This window comes from Paramisgurnus dabryanus, chromosome 11 (genome assembly GCF_030506205.2).
Source record: "Paramisgurnus dabryanus chromosome 11, PD_genome_1.1, whole genome shotgun sequence".
NCBI lineage: Eukaryota > Metazoa > Chordata > Actinopteri > Cypriniformes > Cobitidae > Paramisgurnus > Paramisgurnus dabryanus.
This window is the reverse complement of record NC_133347.1, coordinates 1,036,384-1,059,351: the sequence shown is the minus strand read 5'-3', so window position 1 is coordinate 1,059,351 and position 22,968 is coordinate 1,036,384. Positions and strand designations below refer to the sequence as shown.

At 37.4% G+C, this 22,968-nt stretch overlaps 1 protein-coding gene across 3 annotated transcripts in view; it reads left to right on the top strand.

The window, feature by feature from the left end:
- grip2a (glutamate receptor interacting protein 2a) overlaps nt 1–22,968 on the top strand; it is a 55,613-nt gene that overhangs the window by 23,052 nt on the left and 9,593 nt on the right. For all 3 annotated transcript variants that reach the window (XM_065248159.2, XM_065248160.2, XM_065248163.1), the window contains 18 exons: nt 1,868–2,003; nt 5,544–5,689; nt 6,401–6,487; nt 7,603–7,678; nt 8,141–8,286; nt 8,811–8,958; nt 13,482–13,642; nt 15,535–15,660; nt 16,958–17,128; nt 17,345–17,531; nt 18,044–18,189; nt 18,731–18,811; nt 19,059–19,122; nt 19,356–19,501; nt 21,380–21,524; nt 21,615–21,754; nt 21,904–22,080; nt 22,393–22,543. In XM_065248159.2, the coding sequence (XP_065104231.1) occupies nt 1,868–2,003; nt 5,544–5,689; nt 6,401–6,487; nt 7,603–7,678; nt 8,141–8,286; nt 8,811–8,958; nt 13,482–13,642; nt 15,535–15,660; nt 16,958–17,128; nt 17,345–17,531; nt 18,044–18,189; nt 18,731–18,811; nt 19,059–19,122; nt 19,356–19,501; nt 21,380–21,524; nt 21,615–21,754; nt 21,904–22,080; nt 22,393–22,543 (2,434 nt within the window). The remainder of the gene's footprint in view (nt 1–1,867; nt 2,004–5,543; nt 5,690–6,400; nt 6,488–7,602; nt 7,679–8,140; nt 8,287–8,810; nt 8,959–13,481; nt 13,643–15,534; nt 15,661–16,957; nt 17,129–17,344; nt 17,532–18,043; nt 18,190–18,730; nt 18,812–19,058; nt 19,123–19,355; nt 19,502–21,379; nt 21,525–21,614; nt 21,755–21,903; nt 22,081–22,392; nt 22,544–22,968) is intronic.

Here is a 22,968-nt window from a genome sequence, read left to right as displayed (position 1 = left end):
AACGGTACATCTCTCTCTTCTAATACAGTTAACAACGAATTACAATATTTGTTTTCGATTTCACTTACATCATTTAAAAGCAGACATTCGAAGCATTATGTAGACATTTATCTTTTGTTTGTATGACAAGTATTCGTTAAGTTACAGTTCATTTTTCTGACGTGTTTCTGAAAGGACTTCACTTAGGGAGAGAGAACAAAACGCGCATCATGTTTATTTTCTTAATTTTGCGAAAAGCACAACATTCTGTTTTTATTGGGAGTGGACAGAAAAAACTAGACACTTTAACGTTTTAAATGATGTATAAATCATATCTGTATGTCCAAAATCAGCAGAGTTATCTAAGTCTCTTTGGGGAGTGATTGAAAAATAAAGAGTTTGCGGCGCCCGCGCCGCAGCCGACCCCAGAGTGTTAAGATGGTGTTCCAGCCTGGTTTTAGCTTAAGCTAGTATTAGAAGGATTTTTGCTTTTATACTGTAGCTGGTCAGGCTGATCACACCAGCCCAAACCAGCTTGACTAGGCTGGAAGCTTTGCCAGCTTGGCTATTGTGAAAGAAGCTGGTTTAAACTGGTCCTCCTAGCCTGACAAGATAAGACCAACTTTAAAAGGATTAACATTTTGTAGAAGTTTATCTTGTTCAGAGTGCTCAAATGACTATGATCCTGGTTGGTTGGTTACTGTTGCTTGAACTTGGCACTCTGTCCAGACAGCCGATGTTGGGTTTATTATGTCCCTACCACACTCTTTCTCCAAAGAGTTTCATTTATTATCCTGCATCTTTTGATAAGCATTGTAAGTTGAATTCATTGTCTTGACACACAGAATTTGTTTATTATTAACAAACATTTATTATTATTAACACTTACAATAAAATCAGTGAGATTAACAGAATGAAGCCCGACAAATGAAATGTCTTTATTCAGTTGCTGCCACTGTCAGGGGTGATATGTATGTTAAAATTCAGGGCTTTTCCCCTGGGCTTTTTTCCAATGCCTGAAAAAGTTGAAACAGCGCCATCTGCTGTTCTGGATTGCATGGTCCCATTTGTGAGAAAATCATGGTCCCATTTGTGAGAAAATCATGGTCCCATTTGTGAGAAAATCATGGTCCCATTTGTGAGAAAATCATGGTCCCATTTGTGAGAAAATCATGGTCACATTTGTGAGAAAATCATGGTCCCATTTGTGAGAAAATCATGGTCCCATTTGTGAAAAAATCATGGTCACATTTGTGAAAAAATCATGGTCACATTTACAAAACACAGTACATATATGTAACACATCTGCATTTTCTCTCAAATTGCCTTTATTATTTGCAAAGCGTTTTCTGTTTGTTTGCGAGTCAAGTTTTCCCTTTGCAAAGCAGATTGAGTTTGTTTGCAAAATGCTGTATTTGTTTGTAAAATTTTGGCACAAAATTCGCTCCATAAAAAATTGTCTCATTGTCATTACCATGTACAAAACTCTTATTATTCATACATTTTTATGTAAATACAGTTTTACATTCTGTGGCACCTTTAAAACAATCTATTAAAATGATTATGTTAAGGTTTACTTTGTACATGTTTGTCTGATGTAATGTGGTCTTTATTATTATTAAGTAAAAATAAATATATTTTGGTAAAAATAATTTGCACAGGTAAATAATTGTGGTAATTATAAAAATTACAATTACAGTACATTACATTTGAGCATTAAGTGAACATACTGTGACCTGCATAATGTATCTTAACAAACACCACAAACAGTCTGCTATTGTACTACCATTTATTTTTTTCCGGAAAATGCAAGACAGATGCACAGGATTGAAATAACTGCTACAGAGTCAATGTGCTGATGCTTTTTGTGTGCATTTTGTGTACTTAGACGAGCAAAGAGGTGTGACGACTGTGGAACTGATTAAAAAAGAGGGCAGTAGTCTCGGCCTCACCATCTCTGGAGGATGTGACAAGGACGGCAAGCCAAGAGTGTCAAACCTGAGACCTGGAGGTCTTGCAGCCCGGTGAGATACAGTCATGTTTGACATGATCTGTTGACTCAGAAGACGTTTTTATTGCTCAGAGGATGCTCACGGTTTCGTTAACAATTTCCTAAAATAAACTCAATAGTAGAACTTCAGGCTAAAGGCTAGCATATAGCATTAACTAGCATATAGCGTTAACTGTTCTTATAAGAACCTTTCTGAATGGTTCTTTGAGGAACCAAAAATGGTTCTTCTATGGCATCATTGTGAAGAACCTTTTAAGCTGTTTGAGTCTAAAGATATCTTTTAATATTTTTTTTGAGTAATCAATGATGATAAGACTGGTAGCTCAAAAACATGTTGTAACATGTAACAGTGGCGGCCGGTGCCTCCTCATGCGATGAGGCAAAAATCAAAATATGTGTGTGTGGCTCGTCATGTGTTCGGTGCGGGTGCATCATGTGAACCTATGTGCATCACATGTCAAAATAAGTGCCTGCTGCATACGTGTCGAAAGGGTCATGTCTCGCAAGACACTTACTTAACAGTAAACTCTGATTAAACTTGAGATTTAACGAGTATCTAGCAAACGTGAGCATTTTTTTATCATTAACCCTTGCCAAGGGTTTTTTGCTGATACAAAATAATTTTGCTCATAGTTTTGTTAAAACATTACTCCACTTTCATAAAAAATGCTGATAATTTACTTATACATTTTATAAAGAGAATAACTGGATACTGCATTGTTTTGCAGAGAAACATATACCTGATCTTAGCATCTTTCCTAAATATCAACATATATGTTATATTTTTTATTTTTTTTAGTACAGTCTACATACAGCTCCTTTAAAAGTAGTTCATTAAAAAAATAAAATGTATCTTGAAATGTGAAAATTAACAATCCCCATAAAGTGACAACAACAGAAAAGACTTAACTGAGCACCTTAACTAAACCTAAAATATGAGAATAATATAAAGTGATGTTGGTTGTAGGGCTGCTGTAGATACTACACATCCCCTTTGTGTCTACTCAAGGTGCACAGCAATTGTGGTTTTCTGAAATAACTGTGGTTAGATCAAATAACCGTGATCAGATGATTATTTAATAATTGTGAAAGCCCTGGTGTGTAGTGGAATTTCGTTATTCAGATTGTTTATGTATGACACCTCAGGAGGCACATTAGCTTCTTATAGTCTCTCTCTCTCTTTCTCTCTCTCTCTCTACCACACACACACACGTGCACGCACGCACGCACGCACACACACACACACACACACACACACACACACACACACAGATGAGTGATATTACAGTTGAATGGTCCTGTAGGCATCTGCAGGAAGGATGTTCATGTTAGTGCGGCCTGAAATACAAACATTATTTTGTGGACAGGTTATTTAAAATCACATTGTCCTGATACTCCTCATATCAAAACCACCAATAACAGTCTTATCCCAAATGGATAAAAACAAGTCCTGGTTAGGTTAGGTTAGGTTACTTTATTGTCCCCGAGGGACTGTTCAAAATTATGGGTTGAGAATCCAACCTAATAACCAGTAGCGGTTCCTGACTATAAATTTAGGTGCTAATTAATTTGGTTTTATCTTTTTCAGATAAGTGCCAAGCTTGGGAAATAAAACACTTTATTCCGTTTACCAGACTGGCAAAGCTTTATGTCATCCACGACCCTTTAAATGCCCTATAGGAATTATCTGCACTAACGTTGTCATGCAGACTGATATGCACTTTGCTTATGGGGAATGATAAACGTATTGTCCAGAACTACGTTCACGTAACGTCAAATCTGCCCATACCACAAATTTTTCACCACAAATTTACATGGAAAAAATGTGGGGTGCTGTTGAGCTCGGGAGGGCTCGATCATTACATACTGTAGCCAACCGAGCCATGCGCTCAATTTCCTACACTGTAAAAAAAAAATCAGTAGAAATTACAATGTTATTGCAGCTGGGTTGACGGTAATTTACCGTAGATTTACATTTATGTTATTTTCTGGCAAGAGTTTGTTCAAAGTTAAATGAACATTAAACATTTACGAGTCTTTGTCTTTACAGAGTAAAACTAAAAAAAAACAGTATCAAGCAAAACATTCTGGAAAACAAAATCTGAAGCAAAAACAGAAAAAGGTTGATGATGATTTCTGGTTCCCAGAATGCTTTGCATGAGGCTGTTATTGTAAAGTTTTATTCTTTAAAGATAAAGACTTGTTAATATTTAAAATTTATTTTACTTTGAACAAACTCTTGCTAGTAAATAACATAAACGTAAATCTACGGTAAATTTCCGGCAACCCAGCTGCAATAACATTGTAATTTTTACGGATTTTTTTTACAGTGTAACGTATTAATCTTACTTTACGACTTAAAACTCTAGGAAGTCTAGAAACTCTGAAAATATTTGTTGAAAAATATTAGAGACGTTTACGAGGTAGATTTTATAAAGTTTATATAGAGTTCTATGTTTTCAAGTGGAGTCATATTTATGTATAATACAATATGTTTGCTTGCTTTATGGTTAAAAACACATTATTTTCCACATACCGTACATTTCTGTAGCTCCAGATATCCTTGTCTTCCTCAAATGCATTGATTTTGTACAAAACTTGGTCCCTGATTGGCCAGCTAACCTGTATGTGATAAGCCTGAATACTTTTGACTTCAGCCAGAAATGTGACGCTCCTTACCATATTTGAAAGATTCGGTCACAATGCAATGCTAACAGGAGTTAACTTACAGGCTGTGAGGAATTATGATAATGTCGGTCTTGTCTACATCACCAATCCCAAGAAGCAAACTGTTGCCTACAATCCGTGTGTTTGTTGTAGTCCAAGAAAAGAGATTTACGTTGGAGACGATAACTCGCATCATTGTTTACTTTGGGGTTTGTACCTTTTACATATCGTTAACATGAACTAATACACACTTACACCCCAAAGGAAATGTAAAATCGTGAAACAGACTATAGGTGCTCTTTAAACAAACCCACAGACGTGCGACCTCACAATGTAATTCACAATGTGAATATTTTCATTTTGCCTTAAGTTATGCGCTCGTGTGTAAATTAACAACTTTAGTGTCTTGTTATTGTGTTGGTATTGAGCGTGTGGTGTTCGCTGTATATGTTAACACGGTGCTTACAGGCAAAAATCTGACTGCTGGATGACAGCAGCAGCTTAAATTAGCTTCTACAAACACTACACGAGAAGTCATCTCTGCTTTCATCACACACACATGCACGCACACAAACCAGGTATCTGCAGCAAAACCACTACCACATTAAGCCACCACATATTTTTTTACAGCAGATATTCTCACAATGTCATGTTGGCATGTCATGTGCTCGGTGTATGAAACATTGTCACAGAATCTTAATAATACATCATTGTAGCTATATTTACTGTATGTGCATGCATACAGTACACAAACACAAACTTGATTTTTAGTATGGGTTGCCCAAACCTGCTATAAATATTATATATATTATTTTATCACCACAAATATGATATAACAATTTAATTTAGTTTTTATTATCTTTCTATATTCATGTATGTGTGTCAGGAGTGACCAGCTCAATGTTGGTGACTACATCAAATCAGTCAACGGGATAAACCTGTCCAAACTGAGACATGATGAGATCATCAGCATGCTGAAAAACATCGGTGAGCGTGTGGTGCTGGAGGTGGAGTACGAGCTTCCTCCATTCGGTACGGATACAAACTCTGCATCTTTATTCATCTTCATCTCCATCCATAATCTCGATTTATTTGCCCTGCTGCAAAGACCAGAATAAATTTTGGTGTTTGTTTATGCTGGTCAAGTTAGTAAAACATGTTTGTGTATACTATTGTATGGGTTGGTGACCAGTGATGCTGCTCTTTTAAACAGGTGTTTAATGTGTACTAAATCTACCCAGTATGTGTTTCTGTGATATAAACATGTTTGTTAAAGGTGCAGTGTGTAAATTTTAGCAGCATCTAGTGGTGAGGTTGCAAATTGCAACCAACGGCTCAGACCACTGCTCACCCCTCGCTTTTAAAAACGCATAGCCACCGGAAAAACATGTCATCGACGCAGACAACTTAGTAAAAACACTTTGTCTGTTAAGGGCTTCTGTAGAAACATGGCGGCACAAAATGGCGACTTCCATGTAAGGGGACCCTCGGTGTATGTAGATAAAAACGTGTCATTCTAAGGTAATAAAAACAAAACGGTTCATTATAAAAAGGTCTTTATACACCCCTGATGCAATAGTTTTGTATATTATTTTGCATTTCTGTCAAGAGATCTTTTAAAAAATTACACACTGCACCTTTAAGTATATCTGTTTGTTTGGTTGTGTGGAAACAAATATGTTTGGGTTTTAGTCTGTAGATCCATGCTGTGGGAATAACACCGACTCTTCTTTGTGTATTTAGCTCCCAGCAATCCATGCAGTGTCATCTCAAAAACTATCGAAGTGCGCGTGGAGAAAGAGGGCAACAGCTTTGGTTTCGTTCTGAGAGGTACTGAACCATCAACTAATGACCCAAAACTGAGATCCTGTGAAAGACAGGATCCCCTGAACCAGGAGTTTTTAAACTAGACGTTGTATTTCATCATATTTTCAAGTTGACGATGATGGCAAGGACCCCAAATATGATGAACCATTTCCGAGGGACCCCTTTCCTAAAATATATATCCAGTTATACATAAATTTTATATAATAATAATTATTTTTATTTTTAGCATGAAGAAACAATTACACATTATTTGGCTATATACAGTTAATAGTAAATGTCAGACAGTAGACTTTTACGAATTAATTACTTTGTCTTTTCCTATGAAATTTTTGGGGACCCCTTGGACTTTCTAGAGGTCCCCATGTGAAATCTAAACATAATGGTTTGATTATAAAACTACAAACACAGTTAGTATGGCAATCTTATGAAAAAAATGCATGAAAATAACACCAGGTTACACCAGGTGTTGTAAATGTAAAAAGCATTAAAGAAATAAATTTGAATTAAATGAAATGATATTACTGTTAAGATCTATTAACAATAACATACTAAAGATCTGTGACATACTTAAGATTGGGCAATAATTTTGACTCTCTCCTTAGTTTGTAAAACCAAACCAAAACACAATAACGCATATTTTAAGAAACTATGGAAAATTATTTTAAGTATTTACAAGCCGGTCAATCGTGTTTATTTCAAAGTCACTTTAGTCTGTGCAAGATGCCGTTGTATCTTCTTTTAATAAATTGCACAAAAATACAAGATTTGGCAACCCTACTTACAGAAAATAATGCACAACCTGTGTTTTGCTTTTTATGTTTTTAATACAAATTAATGTTACATTGCAATGCTATTATATACGTCCGACATAGCTTGAATGCACTAAAAGAGTAAATTTAGATTTAAATCTTGAAACAAAACACTGCATTTCCTTAACAAATCTCCGAAAATGGTTTTAAAAGCATTTATTAATCAAAAATTCAACATCACCATTGTGTTTTCTGTGATGTTCCTCTTAAGGGATGTGGTGTGTAACGTGTATGTAAATGTGTGTTGAGTTGTGTGTTATATCTAAGGGGATCAGGTGTGCATGTCAGGTGTGTTTAACTTGTTTTTAGGAGGTTTTCATGAGGACTGGCATAAGGCCCGACCTCTAGTGGTGACCTACGTCAGGCCTGGAGGACCAGCGGACAGGTGAGACTATGACTCAGTACGTTTGTGTTTGTGTGCACATTGCACAACATTTATCCAGACAGCCATGTCATGCAGATGGAGGTAAAAATGTATTATCGTGAATCAATGCTGTTTTGTGTTGTTATTTATATGATGTAAAGTGGTTTTGTGTATGTTTGTAGTTTTGGAGGCACACATGCTTACTTTAGCATAGTCTGATGACATTAGAAGTGTAAGTGGGGTAGAAAACAGCCAGAAATGTGCACACAAATATGACGTGAGATTTCAGATTTTGGTGACAGGCTCATTGTAGTGTACACGTACTGTATGCCGAGTCCAGGTACACTTTTCAAAAAACTGATTTATAAATCTTTGCATAATAATGCAACATGACTTTGTGGCACTTTTATTTACAGCGGTTGTGCAGAATTAATCCATTCACGTTTCCCTATATGTCTCTAAACCTGTCTGTCTTTCTGTCAGGGAGGGAACCTTGCGACCAGGCGACCGTGTGTTGAGTGTGAACGGAGTTGCTCTGAACCGACAGAAACATGCTGACGCTTTGACCCTGATCATGCAGAGCAGCCACGAGGCTTTCTTCCTCATCGAGTACGACATCGCCGTCATGGGTGAGCAGACGCGCACGTGCATGCAGACACAACATGCTTGTATGCACAGAGACTCTCACGAGGCCTTAATTAGAGAAGAAACGTATTGCTTTGCCTGCTAGGATCCCATAGGAAAGACAAATTGCCATTAGATCTCTATTATATCTTATTTGTTTCACCTAGACAGCAATGAGATTTAATGGACTCCTCTGGGAAAATCCTTTTATAATCTCACTTCTGTCTCCTGTTTCAATTAGTTTCAAGTCTTGACTTAAACTGGGCAAAGATTTAAAACATAAAGCATGTCAAATAAAATTGTTATAAAAGTAAATAATCTTAAGTATTGCATATTTATTGTATAGGTCTGCTTTCTTGTTGTATGCCAATGCAGGTCTCTTTTAAGTATGTACTAGAGTGAGAACCCTAAATCAATTTTCTGCTCTTGTATTTTTTATAATATAATAATTTCTCTAATCTATATTTTGTTTTCTTTGCCTGTGCATTTCTTTTTTTTGCTTCTGTATCTGGTTTCGGCCTGATGTCAGATTCAGTACAGAAGTCTTCAGGGCCATTGCAGGTGGAGATCTCTCGCTCCACAGGTTCAGTACTGGGACTCAGTCTCACTATTTCCACCTACAGGAACAAACAGGTCATCACAATCCAGAAAATCAAACCTGCTAGTATTGCAGACAGGTAAAGAGGACAAATACCTGCAGTGCAAACTAACGATTATACCTGCATAAACAAACAGACATCGAAACATGATGAATAGCACAAACCTACATCTGTAACACTGAAAATAATGTTGCCCTAAATTTCTCTATCATATTTCTCTAGCTAATACAACAAATCAAATTGATTCAAATTAGTTAAAAATTTGTTAGTTAAATTATATTTGACTGGTGGTCATTGCATCAGTTCCCAAATATACTGACAGCTACAGAGGTTTTGTGTCAAAAAAAGTATTTCCTTTCGTCCATTAAACACAAGATGAAACCCTATCTGCGTTTCCATTCCCCTTTAAATTGCGCAAATTGAATTAGCAAATTAAAAGATGCGGCCAATTGCAAAAAAAGCCGTTGTGTTTGGATGAGTTGGTTTTTTAAGGACTTCGAACAAGGAATATCTTGCAAAACTGCAGTGGAAATATTTTTTTTCTTCGCATTTACAGGTCACCTGACGTGTGTAAAAGTCACATGATCATTCTTTAAATTTGCTGCAGTATGTTTGATTGAAAGACAAGACAGAGGTCCTGTCCCAAATGGCGCACTTCATGTGGACTTTCGGTCTCGTGGCCTTAAATTGCGCAGGCTCGCTTAGTCTAAGAGTCTGTAGTGTGTCTCATGTTTTTACATGTCGAAGTGTGCTCATCAATTCAATTCAATTTTATTTATATAGCGCTTTTCACAAAAGTCAATTGTTTCAAAGCAGCTTTACATAAATAGAAGCAGTGAAAAACACAGAAAAACGACAGATAGCACAACAAAATACATGATAGCATGAGCAGTTAAATTTGCTGCGGCTATGACTCAATATTATAAGTGCACGTATTACTAAAGCAACGTATAGAAGAGGAAGCTAGGTAAAGCCCAAAAAGGCTGCCTCCCCGGGGTGAAAAACCCCCTAGGAGAAAAAAAAACCCCGGGCTTTTATCCGAGGAAAAATAAGTCCTAGGAGGGAAAAACCCTTGGGAGAACGGATAATGAGATTTAGCGGAGATTAAGCGGGTTCTGCCGGTGATCGTTGGTCAGGCATCAGCTGGGCATAACGTTGAAGGACGGCCAGTAGATCAGAGGTGTGCCGACTTTCACATCTACCGGGACTGGGTCTGTTTGTCTCGTTGTCCTCGGAACGAGGACGAGACAGGGAGAGAAAAACAAAATCGTATTAGCGTAGCGGCCGTTCATATGTATTGAAGTGTCACACAGTGATGTGGTTTAACTCAGCTTAGTTCCAGACAGACTAACTATTGCGGCATAATTATGTTATACACAGTTGCGGATTTAGCAAATTGGGGGCCCAATGCGAGGGTAAATAAGGGTCACCTTCCGATCTTTAAGAGAAAATGAAACCTGACGACCCGTTTGACTAAGGCCTAAAGCCCCACTGTCGTCGTTAATGCAGGTTCAGTGGCAAACGGGTCTATATTGTATACCATTTACAGGACCAGGAGAAAACGCCAAAAACATCGCAACCCGACCATACGTGTTAACCCGTTTGACTAAGGCCGGAAGCCCCACTGTCGTCGTTAATGCAGGTTCAGTGGCAAACAGGTCTGTATGGCATACTATTCACAAGACACACGAAAGCGCGAAAAACGCAACCCGACCATACATACCAACCCGTTTGACTAAGGCTGGAGGCCCCACTGTCGTCGTTAATGCAGGTTCAGTGGCAAACGGGTCTGTATGGCATACTATTCACAAGACTTACGATAGCACCAAAATCGCAACCCGACCATACGTGCCAACCCGTTTGACTAAGGCTGGAGGCCCCACTGTCGTCGTTAATGCAGGTTCAGTGGCAAACGGGTCTGTATGGCATACTATTCACAAGACACACGAAAGCACCAAAATCGCAACCTGACCATACGTGCCAACCCGTTTGACTAAGGCTGGAGGCCCCACTGTCGTCGTTAATGCAGGTTCAGTGGCAAACGGGTATGTATGGCATACTATTCACAAGACACACGAAAGCACGAAAAATGCAACCGACCATACATACCAACCCGTTTGACTAAGGCTGGAGGCCCCACTGTCGTCGTTAATGCAGGTTCAGTGGCAAACGGGTCTGTATGGCATACTATTCACAAGACACACGAAAGCACCAAAATCGCAATCCAACCATACGTGCCAAACCGTTTGACTAAGGCCGGAAGCCCCACTGTCGTCGTTAATGCAGGTTCAGTGGCAAACGGTGGCAAACTATTTAATGCAATTCATTTTAAGTGTTCATGCAGAAAAGGTTTTTATTTATTTATTTGGTTGGTCTGTGTTATGACCGTGAGTGCTTTGTTCCGTGAAAATAACTATTGCGAGTTAAGAACCTTTACTAGACAAATTATGCGAATGCTTTGTTGAAGAGAAAAGTTTTAAGTCTAGATTTAAAATGATCGACTGTGTCTGATTCTCGGACATCGGTTGGTAAATCATTCCAGAGCTTAGGGGCTAAGTAGGAAAAGGATCTTCCACTTTTAGACACTTTTGATAGTCTAGGGATAATCAATAGGCCAGAGTTTTGCGACCGTAGTGTGCGTGATGGATTGTATTCTGATAGTAATTCTCTAAGATATGAGGGTGCTAAGCCATTTAAAGCTTTGTAGGTGATTAGTGATATTTTAAATTGGATGCGATATTTAACTGGTAGCCAGTGTAAAGATGCCAGAATTGGGCTTATGTGGTCATACTTTTTAGATCGAGTAAGTACCCTTGCAGAAGCGTTTTGAACTAGCTGAAGCTTGTTGACCTGATTTGAATGGCATCCCCCGAGTAGCGAGTTACAATAGTCTATTCTAGAGGTCATAAAAGCATGAATAAGCTTCTCTGCGTCAGATGTAGACATTATATGGCGTATTTTTTAGATATTTCTAAGATGGAAGAATGCTGTGCGGCAGACGTTGGCGATATGACTATCAAAGGATAAGTTGCTGTCGAAACATCACACCTAAGTTCCTAACCGTGGAAGATGGCACCACAGTACAGCCATCTATGTGCAATTTGTAATCTGACATATTATGTTTGTAGCGATTTGGTTCAATAATAAGTACCTCTGTCTTATTGGAGTTGAGCTTAAGAAAGTTATGTGCCATCCAGTCACTAACATCGCTAATGCAGTCTTTTAGCTTAGAAAACGTGTGTGTTTCGCTGGGATGCGAGGAGATATAAAGCTGGGTATCATCCGCATAGCAGTGAAAACTTATGTTATGTTTCCTGATAATGTCTCCTAGGGGTAACATGTATAACGAGAACAGGATAGGACCTAAAACTGATCCCTGCGGTACACCGTATTTAACCAGGGAGTGAAATGACTCTTCCTCATTTACATAAACAAAGTGATAGCGATTGGTTAGATATGACCTAAACCAGGCTAGCGCCTGACCACTGATACCAACATAGTTTTCTAGTCTATTGAGTAAGATTCTGTGATCTATTGTGTCAAAGGCTGCACTAAGGTCTAGTAATATAAGAATCAGCGCCCCCTTGATGAAGTCTTCGGCAAAGCCCGCACTGCAACAGGCTTCGCGCACTTTACCAACCCAGAAGTCCTTGCGAAAGAGCAATCAGACCAATCAGACGTCGGAAGGGAGAAGTTCACACTGACGGGCAACTTCTCTTTCTATTTCCGGCGTGACGCTCAAGTCTGTCCCAAAATATGACTACGGTGCACCAACGTGTACTCGCATCAAGGGTCCCTAAAGTCTGCACTTCATGATTTCATCAAAGTGTGAACTCTGAGGAGGACCACAAGTCCGGAGTGTGCCATTTGGGACAGGGCCAGAGGAGGCGTGGTAGATACCACCATTTTGATGTCATCTGCATGTCGGTTTGTGAAGCACCGTATGAAATCGAACACACCTGACGGCATGGTTTTTGGAATGACTTATTGCGAGACAACAAAATTAAGTTTTAGTTGCATAACACCGATTAATGGAAAGTCGTCATTTTGCAATAGTTTTTTGTCGACATTCAGAAAATAATGCTAAAGTTTTGCGTGAATCTTTGATGGAAACACAGCTAATCTTGAAAATTAGCCATGGTTTTGCTACATTTAAAACCCAAAAACTATATGATTTCTACAGTTAATCAATTGTTATGTAAGGAATAATTGCTCACCCGAGGTTTACACTGCAGTCAACAGACCTGGAATTACTTAATAGGTGTGTGTTTATTGAAAAATAATGCACACCCTTACAAGGTTTGTCAACCAATCAGAATAAAGCATTCACATGGAATCAACATACAATTTTATATTGGGGTCACTAGCCACCCTGTTTTCTTTCTGTTGGTCTTTACAGTAAAAAGGAACTTTACGTTCAACTGTCTCTTGCTATGTCTTTAGCGCCTCAGATTTTTCTTTTCACACCTTCCCATCTTTTGACTCACCGCCGCTTTCTCGCTTTGCTCATTATACACTACTTTCTCACTCTTGTTATCACATGACTTATATCTTTTTCTCTTCTGTTCTCTTTCTGTCTGTCACCTGTCGCTCTCTCTCAGGTGTGGTGCTTTGCATGTCGGTGATATTCTGCTGGCTATAGATGGCATGAGTACAGAGCACTGCTCACTGATGGAGGCACAACAACTCCTGTCAAGCTCTTCTGACCTCACCAAACTAGAAATTTTGCCCTCTCAACACACCATACCTGTGCACGATACAGGTCTGTGCACACATTGTCTATTACATCCACACATGCAAAAGTATAGTAATGGATAATACCCACAAATATTTTCTGTACACAGCAATGTAGCGTGGTACTTTTTAAAACTCTAAATCTATCTTACATTTATCCAATATTACAAATATTTTTAACAAAATTATTAAATATTATCTAACATTTATGGATTAATGCAAAAAATGTCAGTGTATTCTGGACAGTACTGTATGTGATTCAGTGGTACACGAGATGGATGTGCACTACTGTATACCCAATGATTTCTTGATCCTGTTTTTGTTTCTACTCCATATTTATAATTTAAATTAAATTCATATCTGTTAATTTTCAGCTGCAACATCTTCCTCTCTTTTTCTCTGTCATCTCTTGCTTTCTATCTCTCTGACCTTTATGTGTGCCATGTTGGGTTTATATTGGTTGTTAGTAATCAGCTTTGGGCCACTTTATTACATGTATCATGAGTCATTTTAATATGCAGTGTGCTGTAGGCAAGACTTCCTCTACCCTAGAGACTTAAGATCAAACACGCACACACAACTCTTCTGTATCCCAGCTTTGAGGCTTCATGATGTTACCAGAAATCTTTATTTTAACTGTATCATTGGATTTTCCAGCAATGCACTATGAATATTTACAGCACTTGTCAAATGACTTGTACACCGTCTTGCAGCATTGGGCGTCTCAGTCTGTCTCTGATAATCTCATATATGGATTTATTTTCTATGCACATGGATTATAAATTGCAGAAATGGAAACCGGGGTCCTGTTCAGAATGCTTACATACTACACAGTGTACACTAAATACTGCTTGCTTTTTTATATGTATGTAAGCAGGTAGCCCTTCCCATACGGCAAAAAAAATCAAATATCATTTTAAATATATTTCAAAATATAAAAAATTGGCAAAAAAATGTACTGAAATATATTTCAAAATGTTTACAAATGTTTATATATATATATATATATATATTTATATTCACGTCACATTGAAAGAAAAACTTTGAACAGGTTTAAAAAGATTTAAATTAAATATGCAAAATATATACATTTTATACATTATACATTTTATACAAATCTTCATATTTTGGCCAAGAATTTTTTTTTTTGCTGTATGGATTGTAAAATTAGAAATGTATTTGTTGCCCCTAAAATACATTTTGAAATATATGTTAATATATAAAGTTTAAAACAAAATATATTTTTAAATTAAAAAATATACTTAATTAAGCTTTACCTTCTACAAAATGTATGTAGCATATAGTTAAAATATATTTTTGGCCAGAGAAATGTTTTTTTTTTGCCATATGGGTTTCTGGTAGATTTCTTTGTCAAACTGTAAAATTTATATTTAATTATTTGTGACCATCATTGTCGGCCACTAGAAAAGAAACTGGAGCAAAAAAATAGATATAAATATCCTAGATGTCCTGATGGGTGTGACTTGTACTGATGGGTGTGGCTTATTCTGATGGGTGTGGCTTATTCTAACAAGCATGATCGGCGGGTGTGTTTAATCAAGATTGATTAGCATCAGAGCCGTGTGATAGAAGGATCTGTCTTTGTCTGCTTTCCAAACAATGACTCTTATCCTTTGCGTTTGTTTCCTAACGTTTGATAAAAGAAAGTTTAAAAATGTATCCTCAACTGCTCACAACTTTATTAATGCTGGCCAGGAAATGTAAGAATGACAAGAAATAAATGTGCATTGTGTATAAAGAGTGAACGAAGCACATCAACAATGTTCAGTCTTTGAATTTCAATCATTAGTCAGTATGAAAATTCAATACTGTTTGAAATAATGAAGACTGAGTGCTGGATTATAAGCTTGTTTTTAGCAAGATTAATTGAGTTACTATGTTTGTGTTTGGTACCTGCAGTACGTGTTCAGAAGAGCAGTAACCGTCCGTGGGATTCTGGTGAGAACTATGTCAGCATTCCTCCACCCTTCCAAAAATCCCCTTCAGCATGGAGTCACACCACCCCGACGCCATCACACTGCCGATGTGAGTGACTATTGTGTGTCTGTGTGTAATGTACAGTGTGTATTAGTCTATAAATGTGTGTTAGATGTAAAAGTCAGATATTTCGCAAGTCAATTCAACCTACTATTTTAAGTTTTGGCTTATGATAAGTTGACATAACTTATAAAATCAAGTTGAAATTGTTTAATTTGTGTTTTTTTTTAAGATAAAGTAACAAAAATATATTTTTGTCAAAAATATATGACAAAAATGCTGTGTATTTTTTTTTACAATGCAATAATGCATTCCAATGCATTTAAATCCAAATTTTGATTAAAGAGGCATAACTAAAATTATTTTTATTATTATAACTGGATGTCAAATGTGGAGGAAGATGAGTGCTGGTAAAAAGTAAAATGAAGGAAAGATTAATCAATTAAGTAATTGTTAATGAACAAATAACTATTTTAACTCTTTCCTGACAACTTTTTTAAAAAAAGTTGCAAGCCAGCGGCAGCAATTTTTATGATTTTCACAAAAGATTAATGCCTTTCAGTGATATTTCTTCTTTAAATATATAAACATACAATATATCAAATAAAAGAACAAACCCTCTGCTTTAAAAAAAAGTTTCATCCTATCTTCATTTGTTCTCTTTTTATAATCTCTTAAATAGGGTACATTTCTTCAAAAATATAAAATTTTAAGCAAAAAGCTGAGATAATTGCATTTTTGTAAAGGACTTTTTTTTAGAGATCAGATTAAGAACAATGATCAAAGCATAAATTTTTTACTGTTTTTGGATCAGTGGATGCTTCAGTGTTTTATAAGTTGTGTAAGATCACCACCTAGTGGATAATAGCGGAAATATGGATTGGCGTAAAACTGGACCACAAGAGTTAAATGGACCAACTAAACCTTTTTTTTATATTATGTTTTACAACCCTTAAATAAAACAATATAATGTATTTGATCATGTGCCCTTTTAAATTGAATTTTAAAAAACCATTTGCAAATTGCCGTTCTTTGTCATTTTGCCAAATGTCTTATCGATTTGTTAAAAATGTTATTGATAAAAATGCAATTGGACCATTCACATGCAGGCTCATGCAAAAAGTTGGGACTCGTGGGACAGTTAATCTGCACTTATCTTCCTACATTACCATATTTCAATGTAAAAAATTTGTCCTTGCATACTGTTTTAAAAAGGAAATACAGTATGCAGCGTACTGCACACTAGGCTAGTATCCAAGTGGATATTATACGATTAGACATTAGAAGTCAGGCACTGTTTGTTGGTTAAATTGTCTGTAGGTCTTAAGTTTTCTTTCTCCTCCAGCGGTGACATCTGGAATCTCCACAAATACATCCGGCTTTCACAGTTACAACAGCGGGACCCCGTCAACATACCCCAACACATTTCAAAGCAGTACCCTGCCCTCATACCCCTCCAGCCCTCGCTCTACAGTCACAAAGAGGAGAAACAAGAGAAAAGATCACAAGAGCTCATGTGAGTCAACAATGCATTTATGTTTTGTCACTCGTAAGCATTATAAGATAGTAGATTAATGCAAATTTGAGATTGCACATTCTGTATTATTTTGGCAGGTTGCATAAAAAGCTCACGGTTAAGATGTTTAACTATGATAATGGTTTATTCAGATTATTAAAATAAATATTGATCAACTAAACTGTTGTGCAAACATCTCATTGCTCTCTCTATCAGTGTCTCTGGCATCGAGTACAGTGGGTGCTGGTGGTCAGGTTGTGCATATAGAGACCAATGAGGTGATTCTGAGAGGAGATCCTCTTATCGGCTTCGGCCTTCAGTTACAGGGAGGTGTGTTTGCTACAGAGCCGCTGTCAGCACCTGCCTGTATCCGCTTTATAGAGCCTGACACACCTGCTGAGAGGTACGGATTCACTGAGACGTGATGCACACTGACACTATTGTCCTGTACATTCAGAGCCTGTGGATAGATGTGTACACATAAAAACACACACACGTCCGCTCCTGTCTGACTCTAAACCAAGATCACCTGTGACAGTTTACTTTAGGGTCGCCGACTTCATGCAACTGACGTAAAAGTCACGAGTTTGCAACCTGCAGCGTTTATCAAAACATAAACGTTAGGAAAAAGTTCAGATTTATGTTGATTGTTACATGTTAATTTGTTCGAAAACAAAGTTTTAGGATCTTTTCTGCCTACTAAGATACCTAGTTGCATGTATCCTTTACAGAGAGAGAGAGGGGAAACCCAGAATGCATTGCGAAAAATAAATCTGTATATGGCTGTATTTACATAATGTTCCTAATAAACTATAAAAAATGTTTTATGTGTATTAGATTATGACATCATTATTGTCACTATAATGTAAATGGGTTTGTGTTTATTTACATCCATGCCATATGTTTGATTTCCAGGTCTGGGGTGTTACAAGTCGGAGACAGACTGCTTTCCATAAACGGAATTCCCACTGAAGACGGAACACTGGAAGAAGCCAATCAGCTTCTCAGAGATGCAGCGCTGGCCAATAAGGTCACGCTGGAGGTGGAGTTTGATGTTGCAGGTACAGCACCATGTCGATACTAAGATCAGTCATTCCAATTAATTTGACAGATTTGTGATGTTTAAAGGAAAACACCACCGTTTTTTTATATTTTACTATGTTCTTGCCTTAACTTAGACGAATTAATACATACCTATTTTTTTTCAATGCGTGCACTTCATCTTTGTACAACACATCGTGAAATGTGTTAGCATTTAGCCTAGCCCCATTCAGAGCGATTACTGCACCCAAGGTGGAAGTGCTGCAAACTAAGTGCTCTTCCGCCATACAATATAGTTCTCATTTTTATCCGCTTAAAAAATTGCCACGTTTCATTTTGTGGCACCATACTTACTCATGCAGCATGAGTACATGGAAGTGGCTTTTAAATTCATCCCTGTTTGGATCCTAAGGAATGAATGGGGTAAAGAAGATAAAGTGCATGCATTGAAAAAAGATGGCTATGTATTAATTAGTTTAAGTTGAGGTAGGAACATAGTAAAATATTGAAAAACGGTGGTGTTTTCCTTTAATTCTGGATGTTATTTTGTCATCCTCACAGAATCGGTTATCCCCAGCAGTGGCACATTTCAGGTGAAGATGCCCAAGAAAAGAGGAGTGGAACTGGGCATTACTATTAGTGGTGAGCATGGCCAGTAGGGGGCACTGTTGACTTATAGTACAGGGCATACTAACTAATGTCTGCCCTGATCTTTATACATGTATTTATCTAAGTTAGTTTATAATAATTGTTTAGTCACCAATCATTCCTGCTATCTGTTTGAAATTGAATTAGTAATTGCAGTGCCTCTTTAAAATGTTTCATCTCTCATAACATAGCATCATGTTGCTACAAATGATACTTAGAGATTTTATATCATGTTTTAAAGCCAGCAAGAAGCCAGGAAAACCTCTGATCATCTCTGAGATACAGAAAGGCAGCATAGCACACAGGTAAACCTGCAATACGACACAATACATGAATTGATGGTTTGGTTTAAAATTAACCTACATGCGTACACAAAATGGTATGTGACTGCACAGAAAAGACCCACATGTTTATATTTACAAAAGAGGAGAATGTCTTGCTTTAAACTTTTTGCTGCATTGCGTTCACAAAACATCAACCTTGCATGCAAACAATGGTCCTCACTGATATACCGTATATCGAATCGGTGTATTTGTAGAATAGGAACCTTGGAGCCTGGCGATCGATTATTGGCCATTGATAATGTACGACTGGAAAACTGTGGATTGGACGAGGCCATGATGGTTCTCCAGCAGGCGGAGGGGATGGTCAAACTACGCATTCAGAAAGATGAAGATAACTTGGGTAAGTGTGTGTGTCATAGACTGTAAAAAAAAAAAGATGGATGTAATGTCCATGACACAGGGGCGCTGCTAAGGATTTTGGGCCCCATGAAAAGAATCTTGACAGGGCCCCCAACACAGCTGAGACTTTTTTCATATTAATTTACATAAAATCATGCGTTTTTATGGTATTTTGACTACCAATGGGGTGAGAAAATTTTTGTTGAATTAAGAAAAAAGAAATCTTATTTCACAATTTTTTTCACCCCATTGGCAGATCATTTTGCTTGTTTTGAGGACAATTTCACTTAAATTGTATATTAATTTGTCTTAAAACTAGACTCATTTACTTGGGTAATTTTGCTCATCAAGAAAAATCATCTTAATTTAAGAATTTTTAGATATTTCTACTGAAAACAAGACAAAAATACAAAGTAAGAAAGTCAATTTTTGCAGTGTTGAACGTTTAACTAAAACTGTGTATTGTTATTTTTTCCAGCGTTTTCTTGACCTAACATGGGGAGAAAATTGAGTTCCCTTATCATGCACTTTTAACACTAGAATGGCCCCCAGCAGTCATTTTAACCGTAACATTTAAACTTATGCATTGCAAAAAATTATTTTCAAGAAAAGAAATTCTTAGTATTTTTTTCTTGTTTTCAGTAAAATATCTAATTAAATTAAGATGTTTTTTCTTGATGAGCAAAACGACCCAAGAAAATAAGTCTAGTTTTTACACCAAAAATATTAAATTTAAGGGATTTTGTCGTTTTGCTCATCATGAAAAAACATCTTTATTTAAGAAATGTTAGATATTTTACTGAAAACAAGACAAAACTACTAAGAATTTTTTTCTTGAAAATAATTTTTTGCAGTGTGGTAATTATCTTTAACACCAGGACAAACAAGGCATCATTTTGACCGTTCTGAAATTTGCATAGTCAATAACTTTGTCTAAATAAATCATAAAGCCTTGCTGCTCCCTGACTTTTCCTAAAACTACATGCATTTTCATTAAAACTAGTTTAAATATTTATTGTGTGAATAAAAACAGAAATATAATCATTTCTATCTATAACGTCCACAGGCAGTCATTTTGCGCTGTTTAAAATGAGTTTTGCCAAGTTGATATTCTGCCGGCGCTATAAGTGAAGTCAAGCTGTGTTGCCTGGATTATACAATTTGGGCGGACTAAACCATTTTATGTTAATTGAGAGGGGGAAAGGGGCCCACGGACGTTTGTGTTTCCTAAACAAATAATTTTTTTTGATACCAGGAAACAGCAAATAGAATAATTTAAAGTTAATAATTTTTACTATTAAATATTTTTTTAGCACCAGAATTTTGGGGGCTTCTCTGGGCCCCCTCTTACTCGTGGGCCCCGAGAATCGTCATTGTTTACCCCCCCTTTACAGCGCCCCTGCCATGACATCACCCATAGGTTTCTGAAGATTTTTTGAAGCTTAAAGTAGGCGGTGCCTGCCTTTGCCATCTTGGCTGCGCATCACTCGCAGATATCGAAAATGGGTAAAGAGGCGGGACGTGGGTGAAGCTGAGGTGGCTGATTGCTGAAACCTAGCTCAACTCTAGTGACAGCAGTGGCTGTTCAACCGTCATTCAAGTGGCGACACCCTTAATTATTCAGAACTTTAAGGCTTAATATACAAAAAACACTTTTTGCACCTGGCTGTAAACGTATTATTTTCTACAGTAAAGTTGGCCATTTTAACATGAAGGTCTATGGAAATTGACTCCCTTTTGGAGCCTCTAGCGGCCAGTCGATGAATTGCAGTTTAAATCCCTTCCGTCAGAGAGATCGGAAGGTTGCTCCTCCGTGTGTGTGTGCTTGTACCTTTATATCACCTAATGGTCAATACGTTTCAACATCTGTGTGTTGTAGATGAATTAGAGTCGTCTGGTTCGGTCATTTTCACCGTGGAGCTAAGGAGGCACGGAGGTCCTCTTGGAATCACTATTTCTGGCACTGAAGAACCCTTCAATCCCATTCTGATCTCCAGTTTGACCCGCAACGGACTCGCACACAGGTGCACGCACACATTCATTCATAAATCCCTTATATTTTCAGGCTAATGCATGAGATTATAAAAAAAACATCTGCATGTGTGTATGTGCAGGACTGGTGCTCTTCATGTTGGTGATCGTGTGTTGGCGATCAATAACGTGAGTCTGAAGGGAAAACCGCTGAGCGAGGCCATCCATCTACTACAGACCGCTGGAGAAACCGTCACACTTAAGATCAAAAAACGCTCTGATCGTAAGTGTTAAACAATGACATAAATGCAAGTAAAGCTCACCAGTTAGCTTACAATTTAATGAGCAGACATACGATCCAATAACAGAAGTTTTTTCATTAATAATGCATATTACCATGCTCTCATGACCCATATTGGTATCTTACAACAGCTTTGTTAGAGTCAGACGGGGGCAGCCCATCCAGGACGACCTCATGCGTGAGTGACACAGAGGATGACCAATCAGATTCTCTCAGACGGGGCAAATACTCTGAACTTCGCCTGACCACACCGCCCAGTTTAGACTCATGGGATAGTTCGGCTATGGACGCTGGTTATGGGAGTCAAGGTAAGCACATTAGATAATGAATTTATACATAATGTCAGCAAAGGTTAATGAACTCATTTAGATAGAAATCAAGTGGGTTGGCGGGTTTTACAAATGAAAAGGATTGTTCCTGAATTAGTATGTCTGTCCCATGAGTCGTCTGTTATTGAGGTCAATAATGTAATTGTTCACACAAAAATAAAAAAGCGTATGCGTATAAAAGTGTGAACATGTTATATTAAGGGGGGTCACAATATCATCATTTTGGGTGAACTGTCACTATGTCAAAAGCAACTAGATGTTGTAACCAACCAAACATGTCTTGTTTTTTAGGTGTTTATAGCCACAGGACAAATGATTACACCCTTCACCCTAATGATTGGAGACAGACCAATCACAGGAGCCCACTGACCTCCGGAAGACACGCCCACCGAACCCCAATGTATGATGGGAGGCTGGCTGAAGAAGATTGGATATATTCTGGGTGAGATTTCAGTAAAGTTTACTCAGGGTTATAGTTTGCATTTGTTCAGTGTTACTTTCAGCCCAGCGTTTGGTCGAAAGGGACTAACTCAGCTATTGGGTTAAATTAACCCATAAAATATTTTATATTTACCCAATAATGGGTTTAAACCCCTGCCTATAGGTCTGGTGACCCGCAGAAAATATATAGAGAAAAAAGGCAAAGCAAATTTTGGAAAAATCTTTGTGTAGCCAATTATTTAAGTTTGTAAAGCATTTGTTGACTTTATAATATCTCAATTACTGTTTATCTAACACAGTTTAAATGTTTTTTTATAAAAATATGCATATATCATAGGAAAATGTTAATCATATGTGGGGGTCCCTGCCATCAAAAAGTTTGAAAACCCCTGGGTTAAATTACAGCCCTACAGGTTGGGTTCATAC